The 24,723-nt window shown below is 44.9% G+C and overlaps 1 protein-coding gene across 1 annotated transcript in view; it reads right to left on the bottom strand.

Annotated features, from left to right (window-relative positions):
- Positions 1–591: 591 nt before the first annotated feature.
- Positions 592–24,723, bottom strand: part of TNRC6B (trinucleotide repeat containing adaptor 6B) — a 171,503-nt gene continuing 147,371 nt past the window's right edge. The window contains exons 12-22 of the mRNA XM_042781065.1: positions 24,021–24,152; positions 23,378–23,473; positions 22,803–22,986; positions 16,729–16,866; positions 13,994–14,170; positions 12,530–12,676; positions 12,172–12,267; positions 6,184–6,408; positions 5,666–5,736; positions 2,619–2,758; positions 592–979 (exon numbers count right to left, since the gene is read on the bottom strand). Coding sequence (XP_042636999.1) covers positions 592–979; positions 2,619–2,758; positions 5,666–5,736; positions 6,184–6,408; positions 12,172–12,267; positions 12,530–12,676; positions 13,994–14,170; positions 16,729–16,866; positions 22,803–22,986; positions 23,378–23,473; positions 24,021–24,152 — 1,794 coding nt within the window. The remainder of the gene's footprint in view (positions 980–2,618; positions 2,759–5,665; positions 5,737–6,183; positions 6,409–12,171; positions 12,268–12,529; positions 12,677–13,993; positions 14,171–16,728; positions 16,867–22,802; positions 22,987–23,377; positions 23,474–24,020; positions 24,153–24,723) is intronic.

Raw genomic sequence — 24,723 nt, 5'->3', positions numbered from 1 at the left:
CAGCCAATCACAAATTTTTTCCTTGATTTTTTTTTTTCTTTTTTTTAGGTTTTTTTGTTTTTGTTTTTAAAGTGAGGCTCCGTCAAGTCTTCCCTCCCCCCTCCCCCAACAATTCTTTTGAATTCCCCTCCCTCCCCAACATGGTAGACCTAAGGACGGAAACACACCCAGTGCAAACAAAGTTAAAAAGCTATTTTTTTCAGTATATATGTTTCTTAGCAACAACTTCCGTATAACATGAAAAAAGTGAAAAACTAGAAACTAATTTTTTTAATTTTTTTGTGTTTAAATTTAAATGGTATGTGTACTTGCTTCACATTGTCTTTCTAGGTTGGCGTTCATGATTCAAGTATTTCAAGAGTGATATGTTCTCTTTTTGGATTCATATTCCAAACGAAAGACTGAAGTTATAAGGGAGGCAACTATGTGCTCAGACAGGCTGTCAATGACCCACCTTTTTTTCTCTCTCCGTTTTCTTTTTTCCTTTTAAAAATGTATTTATTGCAAGTTGAAAAAAAAAACGAAAAGGTCAAGTTAGTGCTGCTGCTGTTCCAAAAAAAGGTCACGAGGTCAGAGTTGAAAGTTCTAAGTTCAGATTGAATCCGACCCTCCTCCCAGAAGGTCTCCAGGTAGTAAAGAAGCAGGGCTGCCCATCCGATGGGGATCCTCCACAGTCGGGACGCCCCACAAGCTAGAAGAATAGTTTGGGGGCCCCCACAACGAAGCGCCAGCGAGGTCGGCCCCACTGCTGCCGCCAGCACTGCTGCCCCACTGCCCGAGCCCTGTGGACCCACCGAAAAGATTCAGAGCAGGTCCCACGGGATCTGACTGGTTCTGGCCGGTCTCCAGCGACTGCCAACCTGCAGCCGGTGCGCTTGGCGTCGCTGCAGGTGTGGGGGGCTGAGCTTGTGCTAGAAAGCGGCTAACTTCCTCATCGGTGGCAAACTCAGCCAGGATGGTAGTGTTTCCCAACACACACCTAGAAAGGGGGGAGGAAAGAGAGGGACAGGTTTGAGGTACCCTGCAACAGGCACAGGGACTAAGACCTGAATGACTGGCTATTCAAAGCGCGGTTCCCGACTAGCAGCATCCACAGCATCCGGGTGCAGGCTCTCGGGCCCTCCCTCAGGCCCAGAGAACAGTCCTCATTTCAGCTAGATCTCCACTGCCTGAGAAGTTCTGATTTAAAGCACGACCACTAAATCTCGAAGCAGCTGAAGGCTATCAGAAGATATGACATATGGATGAAGGCCCTCTGGTGGCGTAAGAGGTAAGGTATTGGTTTGCTAACCTGAGGGTGGGTGGTTTCAAACCCACCAGCTGCTCTGTGGGAAGGAGATGAGGCAATCTGCTTCTGTAAAGATTCATGGCTTTGGAAATCCAATGGGGGTCCCTATGAGTTGGAATCTACTAGATGGCAGTGGGCTTGGTATTTTGGTTTACGTATAGAGCACTGATGGCACAGTGGTGAAAGTACTTGGCACTAACTAAAAGGTCAGTGGTTTGAACCTACCAGCTGCTCCACTGGTCTGCTTCTGTGAAGATCACAGTTTTGGAAATTCTACGGGGCAGGTCCTATTCTGTTCTACAGCATGCTGTAAGTCAGAACTGACTCAGGGACAATGGGCACACAAGTATCTCCTGGTGAATGGAATCTACATATTCCAGACAACCTGGCCATCAAGAAATAGGACACGTCACGGTGTGTTCTTAAGCACACAGTGAAGGAGTCCTGGTGGTACCTTAAGCACTTGGCTGCTGAACAAAAGGTTGGTAGTTCAAACCTACCCAGTGGCTCTGTGAAGGAGAAGACCTGGTGATCTGCTATTACTAAGATGACAGGAAACCCCCGGGACAGTTCACTCTGTCCCATGGAGTAGCGAGTTGGAACAGACTCGATGACACCCCACAGCAGCAGGAGCAGTTGACAGCAGCAAGGGCAGGAGAGAGGACCCATACTGAGGACCTCCACGACCAGGGCACTTTCACGTGTTCCCCATGGGAAGGGAAAGCTCACACACAAAGCACCATGGCCGCCCAGGCTCCCATGCTGGCAGGGCCGCTCTGTCTCAGGCTGGGATCGCTGCCACGGCCTCACCACATACACTTGCTCAGTCTGTGGCTTTCTGTCCTGGCATCCGTGGCCACAGGGAGTCAAGTCAGCCTTTTCCTGCCCACCAGTCTGCCAGGGGGAGGGGCACAGTCTGATCTAGTCTAACGATCCAAGCACAACCTCTGCTACCCACCCACCAAGACCACGATATCTTATCATCATCAACAAAGAGGACACAGTAGGCAGCTAGGGTCCATTAGAAAAACGGAGAGCACTTAGAGGCCTCCTCACTGTCATGAGCACTGGTGTTATTTTACAGTACTGAACACTCACTGGGTCCGACGTCCTCATGTTTGGAATTCTGAGTACTGACTTGTCATGCACAGAGGATGGTCATTCTCAGGTAGGAAAGACCACTGTACCCCACCAGTGACCTGTAGCTGCTTACCCGGTGTGCTGTTTTTGAACCCACTCTGATGCACTGTTGTTTAATTAAGCACAAGCCAGAACCCTCCCGTGTGCGTCTCCATGCATTCTGTGAAGTGGGCATGGATGGAATACTCACATGTGCAGTGCAGTTTGGGCCTTGGCCGCCTCCTGTTTGGTGCTGTATCGGATCAGGGCGGTGCCCTGGGTTAGATTCAGATGGAATGTCAGCAGTGGGCCGTGCTGCATGCAGATCGTTCTCAAGGTTGACCCGTCAATCTAGGAAACAACGACACTCTAAGGCATGAGCTGGGGGGGGCGGCGGGAAGCACGTTTGAGAGTGACAGGGATTTCTGGTTTGTGAACCATATCAGGATTAAGTAAGTGCTAGAGAGACGAACAAAAAACTCAGAGCAGGGAAGGGCTGCTAGAACAGTGAGGCCCTGAAGACAGATTTTAAGGCTGTCAAACTCTGGGCTCATCCTAAACATGCCCATCTCAGCATGTGGAAAACTGTGCACGGATCCATAGCCCAAAACAAAAGTCTATGAGTCTAGACTTGTGGTCCATTTTCCTTATGAGGTAAACAGTGAGCGTGTGTTAATTCACCCACTGCTGTGGAGTTGATTCCAAGTCACAGTGCCCCTACAGGACAGAGTAGAACTGTCCCATAGGGTTTCTAAGACTGTAAATTGTTATGGAGCTCTGGTAGCATAGTGGCTAAGACACTTACCTGCTAACCAGACGGCTGGCGGTTCAAACCCACCAGCCACTCCTCGGAAGGAAGGTTGGGCAATCCTACTTCCGTAGTGATACTGCCTCGGAAACCCAAGGAGGGGTCGCTATGAGTCGGGGCCGACTCGACGGCACATAACAACAACAACAACAACAAAATTGTTACGGAAGCCAACTGACACATCTTTCTCCTGTGGAGCAGCTGGTGAGTTTGAACCACTGACCTTTTGGTCTGCAGATGAGTGCTTCAGCTGCTGTGCCTCCAGGGCTCTGTGTGTTAATTAGCAGACCTTTAGAAGGAGGAACTAAGATGACACCCAGGTAAGAATTGAAGGTTTAAGTGTCATTGCTAATGTAGCATTCTTCCTTCTCCCCAGTTAACAAGCTCACAATGGGCTAAAGAGACAGATATAAACAAAGGAAGTACTGCCAAACATTTGATGATTTAGACGGCTGGCCTAGTTCAAGACTATTCCAATGTTGTCTTTTCTTATTTCTACTATGACCATCTCAATATAACTCTCTTTCTACCTACTAGTCTGTGTCCTCTGCTGCCCTCAGTCAATGTGACTAAAGGCTACAGCCGCTCACCTTGGTCAGCCTCTAACCACTTAAGATGTTCAATGATTAAGGATAATTTCCCTCACTTATGACTCAAACAAATCTACACACACTGATTAGTTTAATTTGTACCAAAATCTTAAATAGGCTTATTTTAGCTGCTCAGTTCATTTCTTTTGAAGAGAACAGATCACTATGGAACTGCCTTAAAATGCTACGCCACTGGCAGCCGTATGGGAGCAGTCTGGGGTTTTATCATGGAAACCCTGCAGAACGAAGACCAACAGTCTGCCTCAGCTCTCTGCTGAAAATCATCAGAGAAACAGCTCTTGGCATGATTTGGTGCACGACAACCAACACTATGAGGCCGACTGGCTATGCCACCAGTGACTTCTCAGGACAGATGGCCTCCCGACAGATTTAGCTGGTGACAAGGAAACACATGCAGGTATCAGAGAGCTGGCTCTACAGCCTTCTTCTAAGCTATCATTGAGATTAGTCTGATGTTTGGTCATACTGGCCTTTAATCAATTATTTCTAACACACATGCAGCCCATATGCACATGCGTTTTATGTACATATACGTATATACTTATTATTCTGAACGATGAAACAGAATTCAACAGTTAGCTTGCCCAGGCTCCTCTCAAACAAGTGTGTCCCTCACAGCTTCTCTTATCCTAACCACATCTGTGACAACTCTTAGAAACAATAAGGCATGTACAGGTTTGACCACAGTCGTGTAATTTCTTCCTATTTCAGACAACCATTAGGTAAACAGTCTGGAACTCTGAGCTGAGTTGATTAGATAACACAGTTAAGAGCCGACCCAGACCCGTCTCCTCCTGTCGGCTGTATTTATAAGAAAATTGCTTTTCTCAACGTGTACCTTGAAATAGGAATCCTATGATTGATTTCCCTCAGATGGGTCACTGGGCAATTAAGTTTGGCAGATGTGGGAGCTGACCCTCTCCCCGCAGGGAATCAGAACACACGTGAGCAGACTGAAGAGCCTAAGAAGTCTCACGGTGAAGAAACCTGCTGAGTTTTGTTTAATAAAGTGAACATTTCAAACATATTAGGCTGCAGACCTATTAACACCCCACGGGAACACTTTGGGAAACGCTGGCTTAGTGAAGTGGGTCCGAATTCACGTATGACTTGAACGTTAGACAACACAGCCTGCATGTTATAGAGAGGGCAGCACAAGTGACTCCTCTGAACAAGGTGCCATAAAGGTCGTGCTTCTCAGGCCCAGAGGAAGGTCCTGGGCTCAAGTTCCGATGGGCCATTTATCCTCACTCAGAGGTTAAAGTGTGCTATGGATCACTCCTGCCAACATGGCTGTCACCAGGCAGCCACGGTGAAACGGAAGGGGGTATGGTGCAAAGGAAGCCCCACCGAGGGCACTTCCTGATGACAGCACCTGAGTAATGCCGTCTGCACGTGAAGAGCAATCAGACGGAGCACTCAAAGCACTCGTGTGGCCTTTACACTGTCAGACTGACAGATTTCCTTCTGCTGCAGAGAAGGATGGCTCATTATTTATGATGCATTAAAAATGGTTAACGCTGAGCCTTGACCCCTCAAGTCTTGCTGGATAACTAACATGATGACAAGAAACGTCTTTAACATGTGGTTAAAAACACCCTTTCCCTATGTGGCTCCAGATTCCAACAGACAGATTTAGGCAGGAAGTTATCTCTGCTGAACAGAAATGACCAGACAATACATTCTGCTCTCACTGTTATGAGCCACACCTGCTGGCCCTCTTTACAGTGACTGGGAGATAAAGGGGCTTTCCTATCTGCCAGCCATGTGCATCCTGGCAGTTTCCGATTTTATTACGTAACTCAGTCCTACCTAGAAAACCACAGAAAGCAGGATTACCTGTGGAGTGAGATTGTGAAGAACCAGCCAGTAACTAGGACAAACTGAGCCACCATCACTCCAGGTAGAGGCTGCAAGCAACCAGAAGAAAGATCAGGAAGAGTAACCAAGACAGTGAAGAAAGCTGTGAGCAAGACACACTTTCACATAGCCCAGCTGTCTCTTCTCCCCTTTTATAAAAGATCTTCTCTCACTTCCACTTCGCTCTGACCTTCTTTATCCTAACTGAATAAATTCGCTTCCATTGTCCTGGATCACTATGCATGCTCCACATTTTATTTGCAAGGCAACGTTTCCCCAGTGCAGTCACTCTGCAGTTGGTCCTTTTGGCTCCACCCATTCACCCAGGAGCTCACAGGTCTCCTTGCCTTATCCTAGCTGCGACTGTCCACTCGAGGATAATGCTTCCTTTACCAGACAACTGTCTTGTGAGGACTTCCTCACGTCTTCAACATTTACATTGCCTAATAGAAGCCTCCCATAAAACACAATCGCTCCTTCTGGCAGACCCTTCTCACCCGAGGCAAGCCGTGAGTCCTGTGTCCCCCACCCCCTGACTGATCGGGCTGCTGTGCTGCTCCAGGGAGATGATGGTTTGGGGTTGGTCAGACCGGGAGGTGGGCGGGGCAGCGGTGTAGTGTTCCTTGAGGAAATATGGTTTTTCCACATCTTGTTGGAGAGATGAGTGGGGTTGTGTCCTATGGGATCTGGGGACCATGTTGATTTGTAATCAGGGAACTTTGCTAGAAGAAGAGAAAATAAAGGCAGGAGTTAAGATGCAGTGGGTCACTTTGGTCTGTAAGTATATGCACATTTTGTCTACACGTACACAAAATTACACATGCATTTATGTTCTTCAAAGTAATACTGAGTGATACACATTATAAGAGCAGCAATACAAAACAAAATTGTTGAGTTTATTAAATATAAAATTTTCAATAACTATTACTCTGAATTGGCAAAATTATCTCTTGAACTAGAGATGTAACAAGATGACAAATTCTCCAGCAAGCTGAAAATAAACCGAAGGGAATACAGATCCAAGGAGAAGGTATCCCTAAAGTCACTAGGCTTATAGGTACAGTACAGTGTGAAGCCTCGCGGGATTAAAGGGTTTGATAAATATTCACTGACTGGGTGGAAAGTATAGTAAATGAGAACATTTCTCGTCCTTGATCCAGCATAATAAAACATCAGCATTCAAACAGATTTAAGAAACAACATAAAGTAACCATTCACTAAGGGCTTACCATGCCCAAGGCACTAAGTCACTGCTCTGAGTAACAGAAAAACTTGTCCTCAAGAACCTCAAGTTCAGGTGGGAAGAAAGAACAAATGAATAGAGAATTGTGACTCCAGAAAGGACCAGATGTGTTGTATCCACAGAGGAGAAAGCAAATTCTGGCCTGCCAGCCCAAGCTAGGCAGAGCTGGGTCTTGAAGGATTTACATCAATGGGCAGACTCAGAGAGCTGAGCCTCTCTGAGCCAACCAAGGTTCAATTGTAACTCCTGCTGTTCTGAGTACATTTTCTCCCAGTTGTGACTGAACAACGTTTCACAGAGACACAAAAGGAGGCTACAACAGTAGGCTGAAGGCAGACTAAGATGCCATCAGGAAATCTGTCCAGCTGATCCAGCCTCCAGAATTAAGAGTGTAAACTTGGGTGACAGTAAAGAGACCAGAAAAAAAGACCTCATCGCTCATGGGTATAAGATGACTGAAGAGTTAATCTCTCAGGGAACATGGTCACTGCCTGGGGAAGGGAGTGAGGGAGAAAGGAAAACGTGAGGAATGCCTGAGTCTGGTGACTCAGTGATGCATGGAGCACAATTAGGAAAGAGGAAGAGCTCAGTTAAAAAGGGAAGATGACTGTGGGGGCGGGAAATACACTTCCGATTTTAGACAAGTCTGAAGGTACTCTTGGGGCATCTATCAGGTGAATGACCAACTGCATGCAAAAGATAAAATAGGTCAGTCAGCCTGAGATAAAAGTAATTAGAAGAGTAAGAGGCAGGTGAAAACAAGATTTTGCCCAAATCGGAAGAAGTCCTACGAAAGTACAATGTACGGTGGTGGTTAGAAACATGGGATTCAGCTGGCTCCTTTACACATGTGCTCAGCCCTGAGACAAACCATATCCGCCCTCTGAACCTCAGTTTCTCCATTTACAAAGTTGGCGTACCACCAAGCCTTCCTCATAGACCGTGCTGCTGTTGTTAGGTGCTGTTGAGTTGGCTCTGACCCACAGTGGCCCTGTGTGCACCGGAACGAAGCACTGCCCGGTCCTGCGCCAGCCTCACAGTCCTTGCTACGCCTGAGCCCATTGTTGCAGCCACTGTGTCAGTCCACCTTGTGGGGGCTTTCCCTCTTGTCGTTGACTCTCTGCTTTACCAAGCATGACATCCCTTCTCCAGGGAATGGTCTTTTCTGACAACACGACCAAAGTAGGTGAGACCAAGTCTGCCGACTCTCACCTCCAAGGAGCATTCTGGCTGTACTTTCTCTAGGGCAGATTTGTTCGTTCGTCTGGCAGTCCATGGTACTTTCAGTATTCTTCACCAATACCACAACTCAAAAGCACTAACTCTTCTTCAGTCTTCTTTATTCACTGTCTAGCTCTCACATACACATGAGGTGATTGCAAATATCATGGCTTGGGTTAGATGCACCTTAGCCTTCAAAGACATATCTCTGCTCTTCACCACTTTAAAGAGGTCTTTTGTAGCACATCTGCCCAGTGCAATACGTTGTCTGATTTCTTGACTGCTGCTTCCATGGGTGTTGATTGTGGAACCAAGTAATAAGAAATCTTTGACAACTTTAATCCTCCCTCCATTTATCGTGATGCTGCTTATTGGTCCAGTTGTGAGGATTTTTGTTTTCTTTATATTGAGGTGTAATCCATACTACAAACTGTAGCCTTTAATCTTCATCAGTAAGTGCTTCAAGTCATCTTCACTTTCAGCTAACAAGGTGGTGTCGGCTGCACATTGCAGGTTGTTAGTGAGTCTCCCTCCAGTCCTGAGGCTGCGTTCTTCTTCATATTGTGCAGCTTCTCAGCTTATGTGCTCAGCAGACAGACTGAGTAAGTGTGGTGAAAGGATACAACCCTGACATACCCCCTTCCTGATTTTAAATCATGCGGTATATCCTAGTTCTGTCTGAACAGCTGCTTCTTGGTCCATTGTACACGTTCCTCATGAGCACTATTAAGTGTTCTGGAATTCCCGTTCTTCTCAATGTTATCCATAATTTGTTACGATCCACACAATCGAATGTTTGCATAGTCAATAAAACACAAGTCAACATCTTTCTGGTATTCTCTGCCTTCAGCCATGATCCATCTGACATCAGCAAAGATAGCCCTCATTCCGCATCTTCTTCTGAATCCTTGCATTTCTGTAAGTTCCCTGTCAATATACTGCTGCAACTGTTTTTTGAATTATCTTCAGCAATATTCTACTTGCATGTGATAATAACGATATTTTAAGATAATTTCCACATTTTGTTGGATCACCTTTCTTTGGAATGGGTACAAATATACATCTCTTCCAGTCAACTGTCCAGGTAGCTGGTCTTCCAAATTTCTTGGCATAGATAATAAGTACCTCCAGTGTGGCATCCATTTGTTGAAACATTTCAGTGGATAGTCCGTCAATTCCTGGATCCTTGTTTTTCACCAATTCTTCCCTGTGTAGCTTTGACTCCTTCCTTCAACATCATTTGTTCTTGATCATATGCCACCTCCTGAAATGGATGAACACTGACTAGTTTTGGTACATTGACTCTGTGTATTCCGTCTACCTTCTTTTGATGTTTCCTGCATCACACAGTATTTTGCCCAAAGAATCTTTCAACACTGCAACTCAAGACTTGACTTTTTTTCATCAGTTCTTTCAGCTTGGGAAATGCCAAGGGTGCTCTTCCCTTTTGGTTTTTAACTCCAGGTCCCTGCACGTTTCACTGCAATGACTGACTCCGTCTTCTCCAGCTGCTCTTTGAAATCTTCTGTTCAGCTCTTTTATCCTGCCACTGCTTCCGTTCGCTTTAGCCACTCTCCTTTCAACAGCAGGTTTCAGAGTCTCTTCTGACATCCATTTTGGTCTTTCCTTCCTTTCCTGTCTTTTAAATGATCTTCTGTTTTCTTCATGGATGATGTTCCTGATGTCGTCCCACAATTCATCTGTTTTTGGTTACTGGTGTTCAATGCATCCAATGTGTCCTTCAGATGGTCTCTCAATTCAGGAGGGATATATTGTTGTTGTTGTTGTCATTTGCCATCGAGTCGGCCCCGACTCATAGCGACCCCTCCCTTGGGTTTGAACCGCCAGCCTTCTGGTGAGCAGTCAAGTGCCTTAGGCACTATGCTACCAGAGCTCCCCAGGAGGGATATAATCAAGGTCATATTTGGGCCCTCGTGGACTTGTTTTAATTGTCTTCAGCTTCAAACTGAACTTGCCTGTGAGCGGTTGGTGGTCTGGTCCACAGTCAGCTCCTGGCCTGGTTCTGGCTGAGGATACCGAGCTTCCCCATCGCCTCTTTCCACAAATGTTGTCGATCTGATTCGTAAGTATTCCATCTGGTGTCCACAGGTATAGTTGCCATTTATGTCATTGAAAAAAGGTATCTGCAATGAGTAAGTCATTGGTCTTGCAAAATTCTACCATGAGATCTCTGGTATTACATCTATCACCAAGGCCATATTTTTCAACTACTAGTGATGTTTCTTTGTTTCCAACTTTTGCATTCCAATCAACAGTAACAATCAACACATCTTGATGGCATGTTTGGTCAATTTCAGACTGCAAAGTTGGTAAAAATCTTCAATTTCCTTGGTTGGCTTTGGTGGTTAGTGCATAAATTTAAATGGTAGTAGTATTAATTGGTCTTCCTTGTAGGTACATGGATATTATCCTATCACTGACAGCGCTGTACTTCAGGATAGATCTTCAAGAAACATTCTTTGTGATGATGAATGTCACACCATTCCTCTTCAATTTGTCATTCCTGGCATAATAGAGTACATGGCTGTCTGGTTCAAAATGGCCAAAAGCGGTCCATTTCAGCTCACTAATGCCTAGGATACCAATCTTCCTGAGTTCTGTTTTATTTTTGACAATCTTCCATTTCCTTAGGTTCGTATTTCACACATTCTATGTTCCGATTAATGGATGTTTGCAGCTGTTTCTTCCCATTTTGAGTTGTGCCACATCAGGAAATGGAGGTCCTGAAAGCTTTACTTCAACCATGCATGTCATGAAGGTTGACTCTACTTTGAGGAGGGAGCTCTTCCCCAGTCATATATGTTGAGTGCCTTCTGACCTGAGGGGCTCATCTTCTGGCACTGTATCAGACAAAGTTTTCCAGTAATGGACAGTGTTTCACTGCTATTCATTAGGTTTCCACTGGCCAATTCTATGAGAACTGGATGGGCCCTCCCTTCTTCTGAGTCTTAGTCTGGAAGCTCCACTGAAACCTGTCCTCCATGGTTGACCCTGCTGGCATAGCCTCCAGCCTCACAGCAACATGCAAGCCACCACAGTACAACAAACTGACAGACGCATGGTCTGTCACAGATTTCAGCGAAAGTAGGGTAAGAATCCATGCTGAAGGCTTAGCTGACGCCTGGCCTGCAGGAACATTCAATAAAAAGTAGCTATTGTAGCACTGCTGGTATGACATGGGATGGAAAGGAAGAGAAGACAATTTGTAGGCTGCAGTGTCTTAGTAGCTAGCTAAAGATTTGTTTTAGTTGCTTTTGCCAAGTAAAGCAGCATTAATGACTTTAATGGCTTAAGGTCAAATTTTGCAAGACCAAGGTGCCATTTACCAACGATTTGTCTACCTATCTATAAGGCACTGTGCTAAGTGAATGACTTCAAAGGCTTTATTATAGCCTTTTCTTTGTCTTTCAAACACACACACACACACACACACACACACAGAACTCAACAAATATGTTGGTACAAGTATTGGAGGTCCTCTCCATTTCTTTGGTCCTCTTTCCTTACTTTTAGCCTTTGTCTGTAAGAGGGCAGATTTTTAGAGGAATGAAAGCTACACTGGCTGATTTAGGAATAACAACCTGTAACAACTTAAGTGCTTCTTCTCACAGTCCCATGGCTGACTGGTCAGAAGAAAAACACTTGTGACATTAGTATGTGACTTCTGTCTTCTGACTACCCACAGCACTATATCAACTATATCATTATCTGGCTTGTCCTAAAGCTGTATTTGCCTCATCCTCCTTCGGTGAGACCAGCAGCTCCCTGAGGACAAAAGCCCAATACAAAAGGTGTGCTCATGCAAGTCTATGCAAGTGAATTAGTGATTACTTGTACAGAACAGATACTGAGAAAGGAACAAAAATTAACACCTTGGGATAGTCTGTGCTGACCTCCGCTCTTCAAGATTTCTGAACGTATTTAAGAAACACATTTCAAACACTGCAGAGAGGGATCTGATGGAAAATGCGAACCAAAGGACAAGCGGTCCCACTCATACCTGAAGTGCTATGAACGTTGGTAAAGGAGTTGTCAGAGGCACTGTAGGGCCAGGCACCAGGTGAAGGCAGCGAGGTGTTGAGGGAAGAATTAGACCCTTTGGACAACAGGTGAAGAACAAGAAGAGAATATTGCATATAAATGTCAGTAGAAGCGGTAAAACTTCGAGAGTGTTTAGTTTAACCTTTAGTACAAGAGAGAACAAAAAAATATCTACAAGAACAAAATGCAAAAAGCTACATATCCTTCTGTTTTCTGGTTGAATCATTAGGTTCTAGCAAATACAAAAGCCTCCACAGACCAACACACAGGAAAATGCTGGGTGTTCAATAGGTGCAAAGAATGTTCTACTGTTTTACCTGTGGTGTTATCCCGCAGAAGTTGGTGGTCAGTATCTACAATGGGAGATGTGGCTGTACCCCCCAGCACACTTCCTGGGGTGACATAGGGGTCAGATTCAGGGTCAATGTTTTGGATACCTTTCCATGGCACTCCTGGTTGGAATTCTAAGACAAGGAGAACAAATAATTAGGGGTAGGAGGTTGTTCAAAAACAATAAAGTTATTTTTTGCTGTAAGAAATGGGTCTGTGAAGTCAGCATTAAATATTGATCTATTTTACTCCTGATTTTCATTATGAAGGGAAAAAAATCAGCGTGAACACATCCTCTCCCTCCCAGTAGTATCTGCATCTTTGTGTTACAGTAACATTGCTGACCTTCTCTCTGTTGGTCTGTGGTAGTGAACTTGCGGTCATCGCTCATCAATACCTGGCCCCAGGACCTGACCTTTCTGCTCCCAAAGGAGATTCAGGCCTGGAGGCAGGCAGGTCAGGGTCATGTTCTCTGGTACTCCTGGGAATGGTCCAGGCATCCAGGCCAAGAACTGGCAGCAAGGCTGGGTGGGAGACCAGTGACCCCCCCCATATTCCTCACCAGAAACTGGCTGAGATCTCATCAAAGAAAAAGTGATACAAATGACCTCCACTACACTGATGCCCAGGAATGATTGGCTCATCATGTGAAATGCCTAGAATACACCTGAGAGGTTATAGTGTTTTGGGGGGCCAATTAAAATTATATTTAAAGCTATACGGTAGAATGAATAAACATGCATTTTCCCAATCATGACGAGGAAGAACAAGATCCATTATATGGCCCCCTTTATAAACATTAAACCATACACATTCACGTCACAAATATGCACAGCAAAAGGTCTGCAAGAACAGATACCACTGTCTTGGAATTACTGATTTCATTTTTGCCTTACTAAATTTTCTTATTTTTCTACAATGAAAGTAGATTATTTATGTAAGAAATAAAAATATTTATCCAACAATCTCATTGCATTCACTGCTTATCTGCAACCTAACTTGCTTAAAGTACTAAAAGATACTTGCTTAATGAACAAATCAATTCAGTGGCCACTTCAAAGAACCAAGATGCCAAAGCATCCTGTCCACGAGATGAACGTCCAGTGTCAGGTCAAATGGCACCTTTCTTGACCTCTAGACTCCACTCTTCCTGACTTCCTTGGGTAACAGGACTGGGTGGTATTTACCACATAGTAACTCTGTGCAGCTGATCAGATTCCATACCTTTTCTTCCCGACTGCTGGGAAGCAGAGCCCCCCACTAATGGAAATTCTCTATCTACCACAGTACACAGCACATTCCTGGCTTTTATCAGACAATAATAACTGGCTGAAAAAATGACATCAGTTAACTTCAGTTAAGTGGGTTGCAAAAGCAATGTGTTCAGTACCCGAAATCAATATTATGAAAACACAAATGCCACCCCAGAAAAGGTATTTCCTGGACAATACCTGGAGGCCAACTGGCATTGCTGGATTTACTTCCGATTTTATTTGTTGGTGGAGATTTGGCAGGTAACCAGCTATCACCAGCAGGACCCGTATGGCCACCCAGTGTGTCACCCGGGATGATATCAAACTGGTTGTATGGTGACCCTCCTCGGGTCTTACCAGGGGCCACTATAGCGCCTGGGAAAGGAGAAAGAAAATTAATTCACACCTAAAAAGAACCCTTGTGAACAGAACTTGTCTATCTTCCATTCCAAACAACTCAAGCAAATACAATGTTCTGAACGTTACGCAGTAAAAAGAGCACTGGGATACGGGCTGCCTCCCAGACTTAGTGTACAGCTGGGAAGCAGTGTGACCAGAACAATTCATTGTATCTGGCTAAGCTGCTCAGTTTCTCACTTCTTCTGCACACAGGATTTTTCCCATTCTCCAATATGCCTTTTAGTTTAAAAATGCTATGGTCTCGGGAATTCATGAAACTGTCACAAACTACACAGCATACCATTATCCCCAAAGTCTCTATGCTAAGAACTCACAAGTGAGAAACAGGAAAAATATGAAATAACTTGTTGCAGAAAAGAAGATTGTGAACTGTGTTTCTACTGATGCCTCCCACTTCAGTTCTTTAGTGCTGACCGGGCCTAGTGCAGCTCAGAAAGGCAGGGTGAAGACAGAGCCTGCTGGAGAGAAAAGCATCTGCGATTGCTTTAAATTCCAAGGCAATGAGACCATGCTCCTGCAGCTCTGATGGCCAGGTCTCCCACCCAATCAGCAGCAAATCCTTTCTAACTGTGTTCCTGAGGGCATTTCAGTGATTTTGTCAGGGGCTCCCTTTCTGCATTTTATAGGCTACAGAGTAGGAAAACAAACAAACAAACAAACAAATAAAAATTCCTTCAAACTAATCAACAAACAAAAAGAACATTAAACAAAATTACAAGACATCCATGAGATGCCATTCTACTTATTCCTCACATGAGTTTTACTACACTGTGTCAAGGAGCTCTGGTGGCATTGTAGTTAAAGCACTGAGTTGCTAACTAAAAGGTTGGTGTTCCAATCCACCAGCTGCTCCACAGGAGAGATGAGGCAGTCTCTTCCATAAAGATTTACAGCCTTGGAAATCCTATGGGGCAGTTTTACCCTGCGCTACAGGGTTGCTATCAGGAACTCCGGTTGTGTAGTGCCTAAGGTACTTGACTGCTAACCAGAAGGCTGGCGGTTCAAATCCACCAGCCACTCCTTGGAAGGAAGGTTGGGCAATCTACTTCCGTAGTGATACCGCCTCGAAAACCCAAGGAGGGGTTGCTAGGAGTTGGATCCAACTCAATGGCAGTCAGTTTGGTTTGATTTGGTTTACAGGGTTGCTATGAGTCGAAACTGACTCCATCACAGTGGGTTGGGGTTGGTTTGGTATTTTGTCACTTAATCTATGTCTAGTCTGTTTATATACAAGTAAGATTACTTCTAGGGTAATGTATTAAAATCTTTGTTAAGGGGAAAAAATAAATGAAAAAATCTCTGTTGATATTGGTAATGATGGTTTGTTTCATTTGGTCTAGCAGGAATTTTATCAGGACCACCTCCCTGTCATTAGCTTTCTGGAAGCATTTTCAGAAATCTGGCTTAAGGACACATTATGGTGAAGTAGGAGAAAATGAAAGGCTAAGCAAGTAGGGAAAGCATTACTCATAACCTCTAAAAAGGGAAGTGGGTATTTTACCTTCAAGATACCCTCTCACATGTCAATTCATACTTACTATCATGCCCCTATCACGTCCTTAGGGCCAGGGGACCCAATTCAGTCTAAGGAAGTGGAAAAGTACCCAAAGCTACAGATGATTTTGGGCTTGGATTATGCGGGCCAGCAACAGACTTTATAATTTCAATAAATCATCCTTGATTCTGTGGCACAAAATCAAATGATAATGCCATGTGGCCACTTCACCCATCTCCCAGGCAATACATTAAAGGGTGGTTTATGAAGGAAACCCAAAAGGCTTCAAGCTGAACGACTTGGCCAGGCTGAGGCCGGCAAGAAGCGACAGCAGCACCTATTTATATACCAGGCTCTCACAGACAGTTGAGTCTAACTGGGTGGACTGTCCAAAGGAGCAGACACTGAAACAAAGGCTGAAGCACGGTTCTGAGACCCTTTGTTTCACAGGGAAAGAGGCCCTCACAGCAAACCATGACGAGGAAGTGACAACCCAAGCTGACAACCAAAACCTGCGGTGTCCTCAAATTCTGTCTTTGCAGACACTATAATTCACAAAGAACAAGACAGCTTTACAGAGAATTCAAATCTCCTGTATGGACCAATGAACTTCGTTTGGATCAAACAATATACTTCGTGTGCTCTCCTGCACCTCAGAGGAGGGGAAAAAAAAGTCCAAGAAGCTAATTCTGTCCAGTCAGCCAATTTATTATTATCAGGGTTCTACCATATTGAGACCCCAGGTTCACTGCTGCTGTAACAGACCTCAAGCCCATGGGCTGATGGGAAATCCTGCTCACCTTAAGAAGAACCAGCGTGTCTAAGTTTCTTATGGAATCTGACATACATATGACCCAACCTTCTTATCCTAGGTGATCTTAAGATTTGGGGGAAAAAATCAGGAGACTCATTAGGAAAAAGCTGAAGATCTGCGCTTCGACATAATTTCACAGGAACCTGCCTCGGGTCAGCTGAGGGCCCAACTGGCTTCAACTCACAAACCGTGGCTTGCTCTTACCATTTTTGTGCATACTGGCTTCCTGTGTGGCTACAGAGGGCAGTCCCTCCATCATGGAGGTCCACTGTTTAAAGCGAGACTCGGTTCCGGCCTCCTTCCCACCAACCATGCCATAGTCCATTCCGCCAGAGCTGAAACCTAAAACGCAGAAGCACGTTTTATGTCTTTCTGTACATTTCGAGTATCAGCCACCAAGAGTTCTGAGGCACAGCCCGCGACCTGCCTCTGTCAGCCACTCAAAGACTAAACTCACACAAGCTTCCCCCCCACTTAGAAACAGATATTTTGATTCCATGCTCAGCTCTTGGCTTCCTGTTGCTATCAAAGGGATGACTTTGTTACATATGAAAAAGAGTGTGATGTCTATATTGTAATAAAGACACTCTGTGCACTTGCACGTTCACTTACTCAAACAGCTAACATTTGGGCCAGACAATGGCTGGGGCCAAAGATTCTCCAATCAAGATGGAGATGTCCACGCAGCAAACCAGTGTGGTGTAACAGCAGCTGCAGGGCTGTGGTAAGGGTCTATGCAGGAGCAAAGGCCTCGCAGAAGAAGGGCTCACTGATCTTGGGCCTAAGGACAGGTACTTGAGTAAGTAAAGAGAACAAAGTACAGGAGCTCTGGCGCATGACACTTAGCACACTTAGGGAATGGCCAGAGGTTCAAGGTGGGTCCAACGGTTAGCTCACTGTGGGAGGAAGTGAGGTGGAGAGCGGCAGGAGATGGGGGAGAAATGAAGAGTCAGGTCGTACAGGCTCCTTATACATCAGGCTGAGTTTGGAGCTTTTCTAAGAGAGATAAAGAAATGTTTCAGTGAGGGACGGAGAACTCGATTTGTGTTTTAGAAAGAGAACTGGCGATGCAAAAATGGGTTGGATGGGTGTCCAGGTAGTATCCAACCGGTAACTTGAAAGAGGTCTTTATGCAATGAGGGAGACCTTGGGGCTTGAGTTGGCAGTTGGTAGAGGTTCAGAGTTTAATGTGCTTATTTAAGTCTCAGGAGTCAGGCCCTTAGCAAGGGTCTGGGTAGGCACTGCTTCACCACTGCATGGAGCTGGGCAAGTGAGAGCCATGTGAGAAAGCTTGTGGACATAGCCTCACAGCATGCACTGTCCATCTCGGGTCAGAACACAGGTAACATTTCCTAAATGGTTTCTCCAAAAAGTAACACAAAGAACTAAAATGAATAAATGAAACAGGACAAGGGAGATGAAGACCAAGGAATAACTACAGAAAAATGAGGAGGAGTCATAAATGGTATAGCCACACAGCAAAGTGCAAGCATCCAGGGAGGTGAGCAGGGCCCCACCACTTCAAAGCCCAGGTGCCCACAAAAACCCAAAGCCAGGCCTGGCTCCGCCACACTGTCCCCTCTCTGCTCTCTAACCTCTGCCTGCTCTTTCCTCTTCCACCCCTAGTGCCTCAGTGGCCCTTCCAAGCCCTGCTGTGGGCCAGTCTCATTTACCCAAGCCCTGCTGTGGGCCATGTCACAGTTTTTTCCCCTGTGAAGTTATCCTACCTACCTGGGATAGATTTATAAAAGTTTTATAAAATCCTAACAAACCAGGCTCAAATCTGTTCTAAAATCTACGTGACCTATGTTTGAAATGCTGCTCCATCACACTGTTTGTTAAGAGAATTTACTAATCCAAGTGATTGCAAGGGGGCGGAGGAAGGAAAGCAGTAATCCTTGGAATAAGATGGGAATATCTGAATCAGATGACTTAAAAAAAGATGAAGAAGGGTGTCTGAGAACAGGACTTCTCTGACACAGGCTTTAATGGAAGCTGGTTGCTGTTGGGCAAATGACCCCTCTGCCTCGGACAGAGCAAACCAGCCGAGGCACTCAGCGTCCTGGCTGTCTGAGAGCTCAGTTCCAATCGTGGAGGAAGCGCTTTGGAAAAACACCTCAGATTCTAAGATTAAAAAAAAAAAAAAGATCAGTTATAAGATAAGGAATCATTCCTTACACCTTAAAAACAAAAACTTACTGCTGTCGAGTTAGTCCCAGCTCACAGCGACCCCCCCCCCTCGGGTTTCCAAGGTGGTATCACTACAAAAATATTATCTTTAAAGTTGCTCTAAAATTTATTTCAAACTCTTAATGAATTGATGTTATTTAATTTCATCTGCTTAGAGTTCTTCTGTGATATGTGAATGTAAAAAAATTAAGTTCTAGAACTTAGGAGAGGGAAAAGTTGGAGGAACTCCACATGCACCTCAGGTAAAGTGGTCATTGTTCTCACGAGAAACTTGGGAATGGAGTGCCACCACAATACAGCAGCAGCAAAACTCAGTGGCAAAACTTGGGGTAAGGAGAAAGAACAATTAAGGGAGTAAGCAGAATCGGAGACGAAACTCCCTTGGAAGGTTCCATCTACAAACCCCAACTATGAGAGGGAAAATCCAAGCCAGACGGTACATAACTCTCGTGTCCTTCTGATGTCACTGCTCTTACTGGGCCCAATACCAGGATAATAATGTGCTCAACAAATTCCGAGGGGAGGAATTCTGGGTCCGGGGGCCCTAGCGGGATGAGCATCACTGGTGACCTCTGGGCTACTTAGGAGCCCATCCCATCCACAGCCACCTACTTCATCAAATCCAAACTCGTGCAGGCCTCGTGATTCTCTAGCTTGTAAGCACAGAACTTTAGCTCAGTTCACTGCATACTTACTATCTAATTTGTGTCAGGCTCTGTATTAGGAGCTGAGATGCAAATACAGATAAGCCATGTGCCTTGCGTGGGGCTCATTTCATCAGTACATCTCTTTTACTGTCTCATCATTCTCACAAACACATCCCACTGCTACTGTATCTGCCGGTGCCATAGTGACTTTCTCCGGCCGCCACACCCCTACTTCATAGTCTATTCATTCCTACCACGTGGGCAGGGTACACTGGCTACCTCCTCAAGGAAACTCTCCCAAATTAACTTCTTAAATTATCACTCCTTCATTCTCTTTGTCTTGCTTTCTTAGTTTCTGTTACTCCTTTTTTCACATTCAGAACCAAACTACTGCACTTATAATCATTATAATAAAAGATAAATGACAGAAGAAAAGAAATGACTTCTAACATACTGTTGGCATCCAGTTCCATATGCACACAAGATCAACATAATCCTAACCCCAGTGTTCTGCCATTTAAAAAACTACAATATCCGTAACTCTGCCTTTTCTTGGGTACAGCATACACATGAAAATGACAGACTTTGCTAATTTTAAATATAAAGAGCAGAACACGAACACTGGAAATGAATTTTTTTTTTTAATGAGATGAATGACCTTTTATTTGTCTATTATTAGTTTAGACATACATGGATATCAAGGACTTACTACTACAGAGAAGTTCTCCCTATATTATTTTTATAGACAGAAATAACTAAGAAATCTTATTCCATAAATAAGTCAATGGGGAATTATTTAGGAGAAGTGGGCTGAAGCAGTAGAAGCAGAGTAAGCAGCAGTCTTGTTAGAACATCATTTAAGTTTCCGAACTCTTTGCTAAGTGTATGCCATTCCCCGGCCCAGGCACAGAGAGAGTGAAATGTAATTTTCAGACGGCCTATTCCCCTCTGACAACCCAAGGAAGTCAGTTTTCAATGTTGCTGAAAGCAGAGAAGTAGAAGCCATCTTTTTCCTAAAACGACCAGTTAAGGATGACTCACGTCGTTGGTAGTCATTACGATTTTTAGCTTTGGGAAAACATACCACGAGAGGCTTTATCAAGCTGTTAATAAACTTTTGATATTGTTTGCCGTCTAGAGGTTCTTCTTTAGTTTAATATATTCAGCATTAGGAAAACTAAAATGTTGTTCATTTTACTACACCTTTGCAATGTAATTTTTTTTGGTAAAAAACTTAACCTCTTCATTTGCTTTAAATATATCTTTGTCAAAGTCTTAGAGCTGCAGTTTAACTCATTCAAAACTCACAGCCAAATCCAACTTGCTGTCAGTCCCCCAATTTTTCAATTCAAACAAATGTGGTAATTAAGGAAAACTGTAACTGAAATCAATTATAGCATGACTCTTACAAAGCAGATTATAAACAGATCACAATTAATATGACTAAAACCTAACTGAATGAATTTATCCATTGTTTCAGTAAGTGATAAAACGTAAAAAGATGCCAATATGCTGTTGCTCCTTAGCGTGTAGTAACATAACGCACAGCTAAATTTACAAGCTATTTTATAAAAGAGGATGACAAAAAGCATGAAATTTCTCCATTAAGTATGTGTTCACTGAACTCTGATCACCCAGCCCTTGGGAATGAGGAAGAATGCAGTACAATAATCAGAAATAATGCCACCAATCTAACAGGACAGTGTGAGAAAGGCACACACCGCTAAAAGCGAAGGCATTTGCAGCCAACACATAGTTTTATTTTTAAATAAGAGGCAGAAAATATTAACCATCCTAAGGCCCGACTGTCACTGGAAGAAGCACATTGTGTGATTGTGGGTTTTGAACATTAGGCTGACTAAGGCCTGCCCAGCCTAAAAGAAATGACATAAAAGATTCCCCTGAGCTTTACCTGGTACAGACTGAACATGTGTTTCTGTTTAAAAGAATCCGTGTCACTAACCAATGCTGCTCGAGGTGCCTGAAGGGGCTTTTCTTTCTGGCTGATGACACATTCCAGGAGTCAGCACTCAGGAAAGTGGAAAAGAGCTACTTGCATCAAAATACGTGGAAGAGAGCGGCTTTTGGCTTCCACGTGCCCGCTTTGCTCTGCACTGACCAGGCTCAACCGTGAGAAGCAAGCACTGAGGAATGGGGAAGGGAGAGGCACAGCTGCACGGCTCTACTGTTACACATTGTGTCTCAATTCCGAACAACTCCACACACACCAAAAAATCCAAATTCTTATGCCAAGCTTCATCCTCCAGAAAATGAAGAAGAATGTGGAGATGGGGAACAGTCCCATCAACCACTCAGGGAGGCTTCCCCCCTGCCGGGTGTTCTGCTGTTCTCCACCCAGAGGAGCACACCCAGGAAGCTGTGGCATCGGGGAGAGCCTGTGGCATGCGGAGAGCTGAGCCTACGGTACAGGGGAAGACACTGCCCTTCTTGTCTGTCAAGCGGGAGAAGGCTAGCTAGAATCTCCATCAGTTCTCAGGGAGATCATCTGTAAGACAGCACCCCTGGGAGAAGCTGAGGATCCAGAAATTAACTCCCTTAAACCTACCCTGGATCAAAGATGCCACGAAGTCTTTGCTCATCCCTGCTTGGGCATCCCAGCTGGAAGGTCACTGAACTAGCCAGAGAGTAGGGCCATTTGGCCAGGGTCACTCTGTCACTTTGGAACATGGTTTTCAGGTTCCCCCAACTCTTGTTTTCTACTTTGCATAGAACAGTATCTTATTTACCTAAAATGCCAATGCTGGCAGTTTGAGAAGAAACTTACTGGGGTATGTTGTGCTTTTTTTAATTTTTAATTTAGATACCTGTTGCCTCACTGATGAAATTCCATTCACAAAATGTTCCCTGGTTCCAAAAGAGCTATCATTTGCTGGCCAAAAGCCTCCTGATGGATGTCAGAGGTAGACCCTAACTTGTGCTGATGAAGAAATACTCCCATCAGATGAATTTTATTGGTTTGCTCTGTAATTTTAGTTTCTCACTTCTTCCACAAGAAGACAGTCTCAGTAGCAGAGCCCAATGCTTCCGCTTATGGGTGCTGAGACAGATGGTGATCTCAGACGTGTGTGGCACTCACGGCCTGGACATGCGTGTAACCTGGCTTTGAGAAATTCCTGCTGGCAGCAGAGCAGACCGCCATCCACAAGCATGTTGTAGTGAAAGACTGCTCAGTGAGAGAGAGTAGAGGCCTGTCTCTATTATTGACCAGCTGTGTAGTAAGTGTCAGAAAATCATAGAAACTCTATCTGACCTTAGATTTCTCATTTGTGAAACAAGGATAAGAATATCTATCCACCTTGTACAGCTGTGGCACAAACAGGGCAATGAAGTCTCACCTCTAGCACAGGTCTACAACATGACAGTCAGGAGTTGAAAAACAGAAAAAAAGAAAAATGGTGGTTTTCATCTCTGAGGACTTACCAGAACCATATCCAGGTATTGGCCCTTTGGTTTGAAGGTCTGGGAGCCCCACATTCAGAGCATTGGGTACCATGTTGTCCAGATGTGGCTTGGGCCCCACGGGATGCGACGGCGAATGCTTCATGCTGGGCTGCCGCTGCTGCTGCTGCTGCTGCTGCTGGAGGGCGTTCACCATGCGAGCCAGCTGTGGGGCAGGGCAGACGGAGGCGGCGGCCAGGGAAGGCAGAAAAAGGAAAGCCTGCTCAGCCTCTAAACCGGAACTTCACAGGGCAAGGCCACGCCCGATTCCTTTGCAATCAGAGGTTACACTGAGATGCATGCCTCACACAGAGCACTAGAGGGACCCTTCCAACGCCACACCCACCCCAGCTGGCACTGAGCTGATTCTGACTCGGGGCGACCCCAGGAACCACGTGGGCTCAGAGTAGAACTGAGCTCTGCAGGGTTTCCGGCGGCTGCAACCGTAAGGAAGCAGATGATTCGCTTTTCTTCTGCAGCACTGCTGGTGGATTCAAACTGGCAACCTTTGGATGAGCAGCCCAACCCCACACCTGCGGCCGACGAGAAGCACACACCTGCTGCTCCTGCTGTTGGCGCACAGCCTGGGAAATCTTCCTCTGGTTCTGCAGTAGCTGCTGCTGTTGCTGCTGCTGCAGGAGAAGCTGACAAGCCTGCAAGACAGAGAGGAGGCCGCCACCGTCAACCCAGCCTGGCCTCTGAGAACACTGGGCTGGGCTGTGAAATGAATTAAGGCCACTAATTCAAAAATCCCACAGAGGAGTGCGTCACCAAGTCTCTGGGTCTATGGGTGATGTTTACCTCCAGCTGGGCTGAATCAATGCTTTGCTGTTGTTAGAGGTGGAGGAGCTGGTTTCCAACTCACAGTGGGCCCATGTGACAGAGTGGAAGCACCCCACAGGGTTTTTGAGGCTTCAATCTTTATGGAGCAGATTGCCAGGTCTTTCTCCCACGGAGTCACTGGCTGGGTTTGAACTGCCAACCTTTTGGTTAGCGGCCAAGGGCATAACCATCATGCTCCCAGGGCTCCTCTCTATCAACACTTAAGCATAGTCAATAGTTGGCATAAAAGTGTGAACTAGTAACCTCTAACCATAAGAACTGGCAAACATAAATAAAGCAAATCAAAACTAGAGAAAGCAACACCAACACAATGTGCAAACAACCTTTTCAGCTTTCGGAGGAAAAGCTGCTACTTACCAACTGAAACTGGGGGATCTGTGGAAGCTGGCTCAGCATGGCAATTTGTTGAGGAGATAACTGGAGCCCCACATTGAAAAGACCTGGACTCAGACCACTGCTGGGGAACTGCTTGAGCATTGAGGCAGAAACCTAGACACCCACAAAAAGATGGTGCGTTCAGAAATCAGCAAAACAAAACAGTGATGCTTTTCTGTGAAAAGAATCTTGGGAGATCAGAAGCAAATGCTGTCAAATTTTTCTCAGAAACATATTTATAAAAAATATACGTTTGGGGAAAACAGAGAAAATTATTAACAATAATTATCTCTCAGCAGTGAGATGATTAAGAGCTTATTATTTAGACTTTGCAATTTTTCTACAGTAAAAACCATGAAGTTTATGATCAGGAAAACATCTGCACAGAAAAAAAATATGTGTGACAGTATGACTTTTGTCTAGCTGAGGAGTTATTACTGGAGGTGTGCCATAAACCATAAAATACTGAGTTGACTGAAACTAATCAATAAATGCTTTAAAGAAAGTACTGTTATACCAATGGTGATAAAACTGTATTAACTTGGAAAATAACACACTGGAGTTTCAACTCATGACTTCTACTGAATACACAAACAGTCACGGAGAGCCGGTGTGGAGGGGTCTGCGGTGACTGCCCCCACTCTCTCCCCATGGTTTCAGGAGTGTGCGAACTTCCAGTGACGGG

The sequence above is a fragment of the Orycteropus afer genome, unplaced genomic scaffold, assembly GCF_000298275.1.
Source record: "Orycteropus afer afer isolate SDZICR_OR568_19922 unplaced genomic scaffold, OryAfe1.0 scaffold00083, whole genome shotgun sequence".
In the NCBI taxonomy this organism is placed as follows: Eukaryota; Metazoa; Chordata; class Mammalia; order Tubulidentata; family Orycteropodidae; genus Orycteropus; species Orycteropus afer.
The sequence above is the reverse complement of the archived record's forward strand: the minus strand, read 5'-3'. Positions and strand labels throughout refer to the sequence as shown.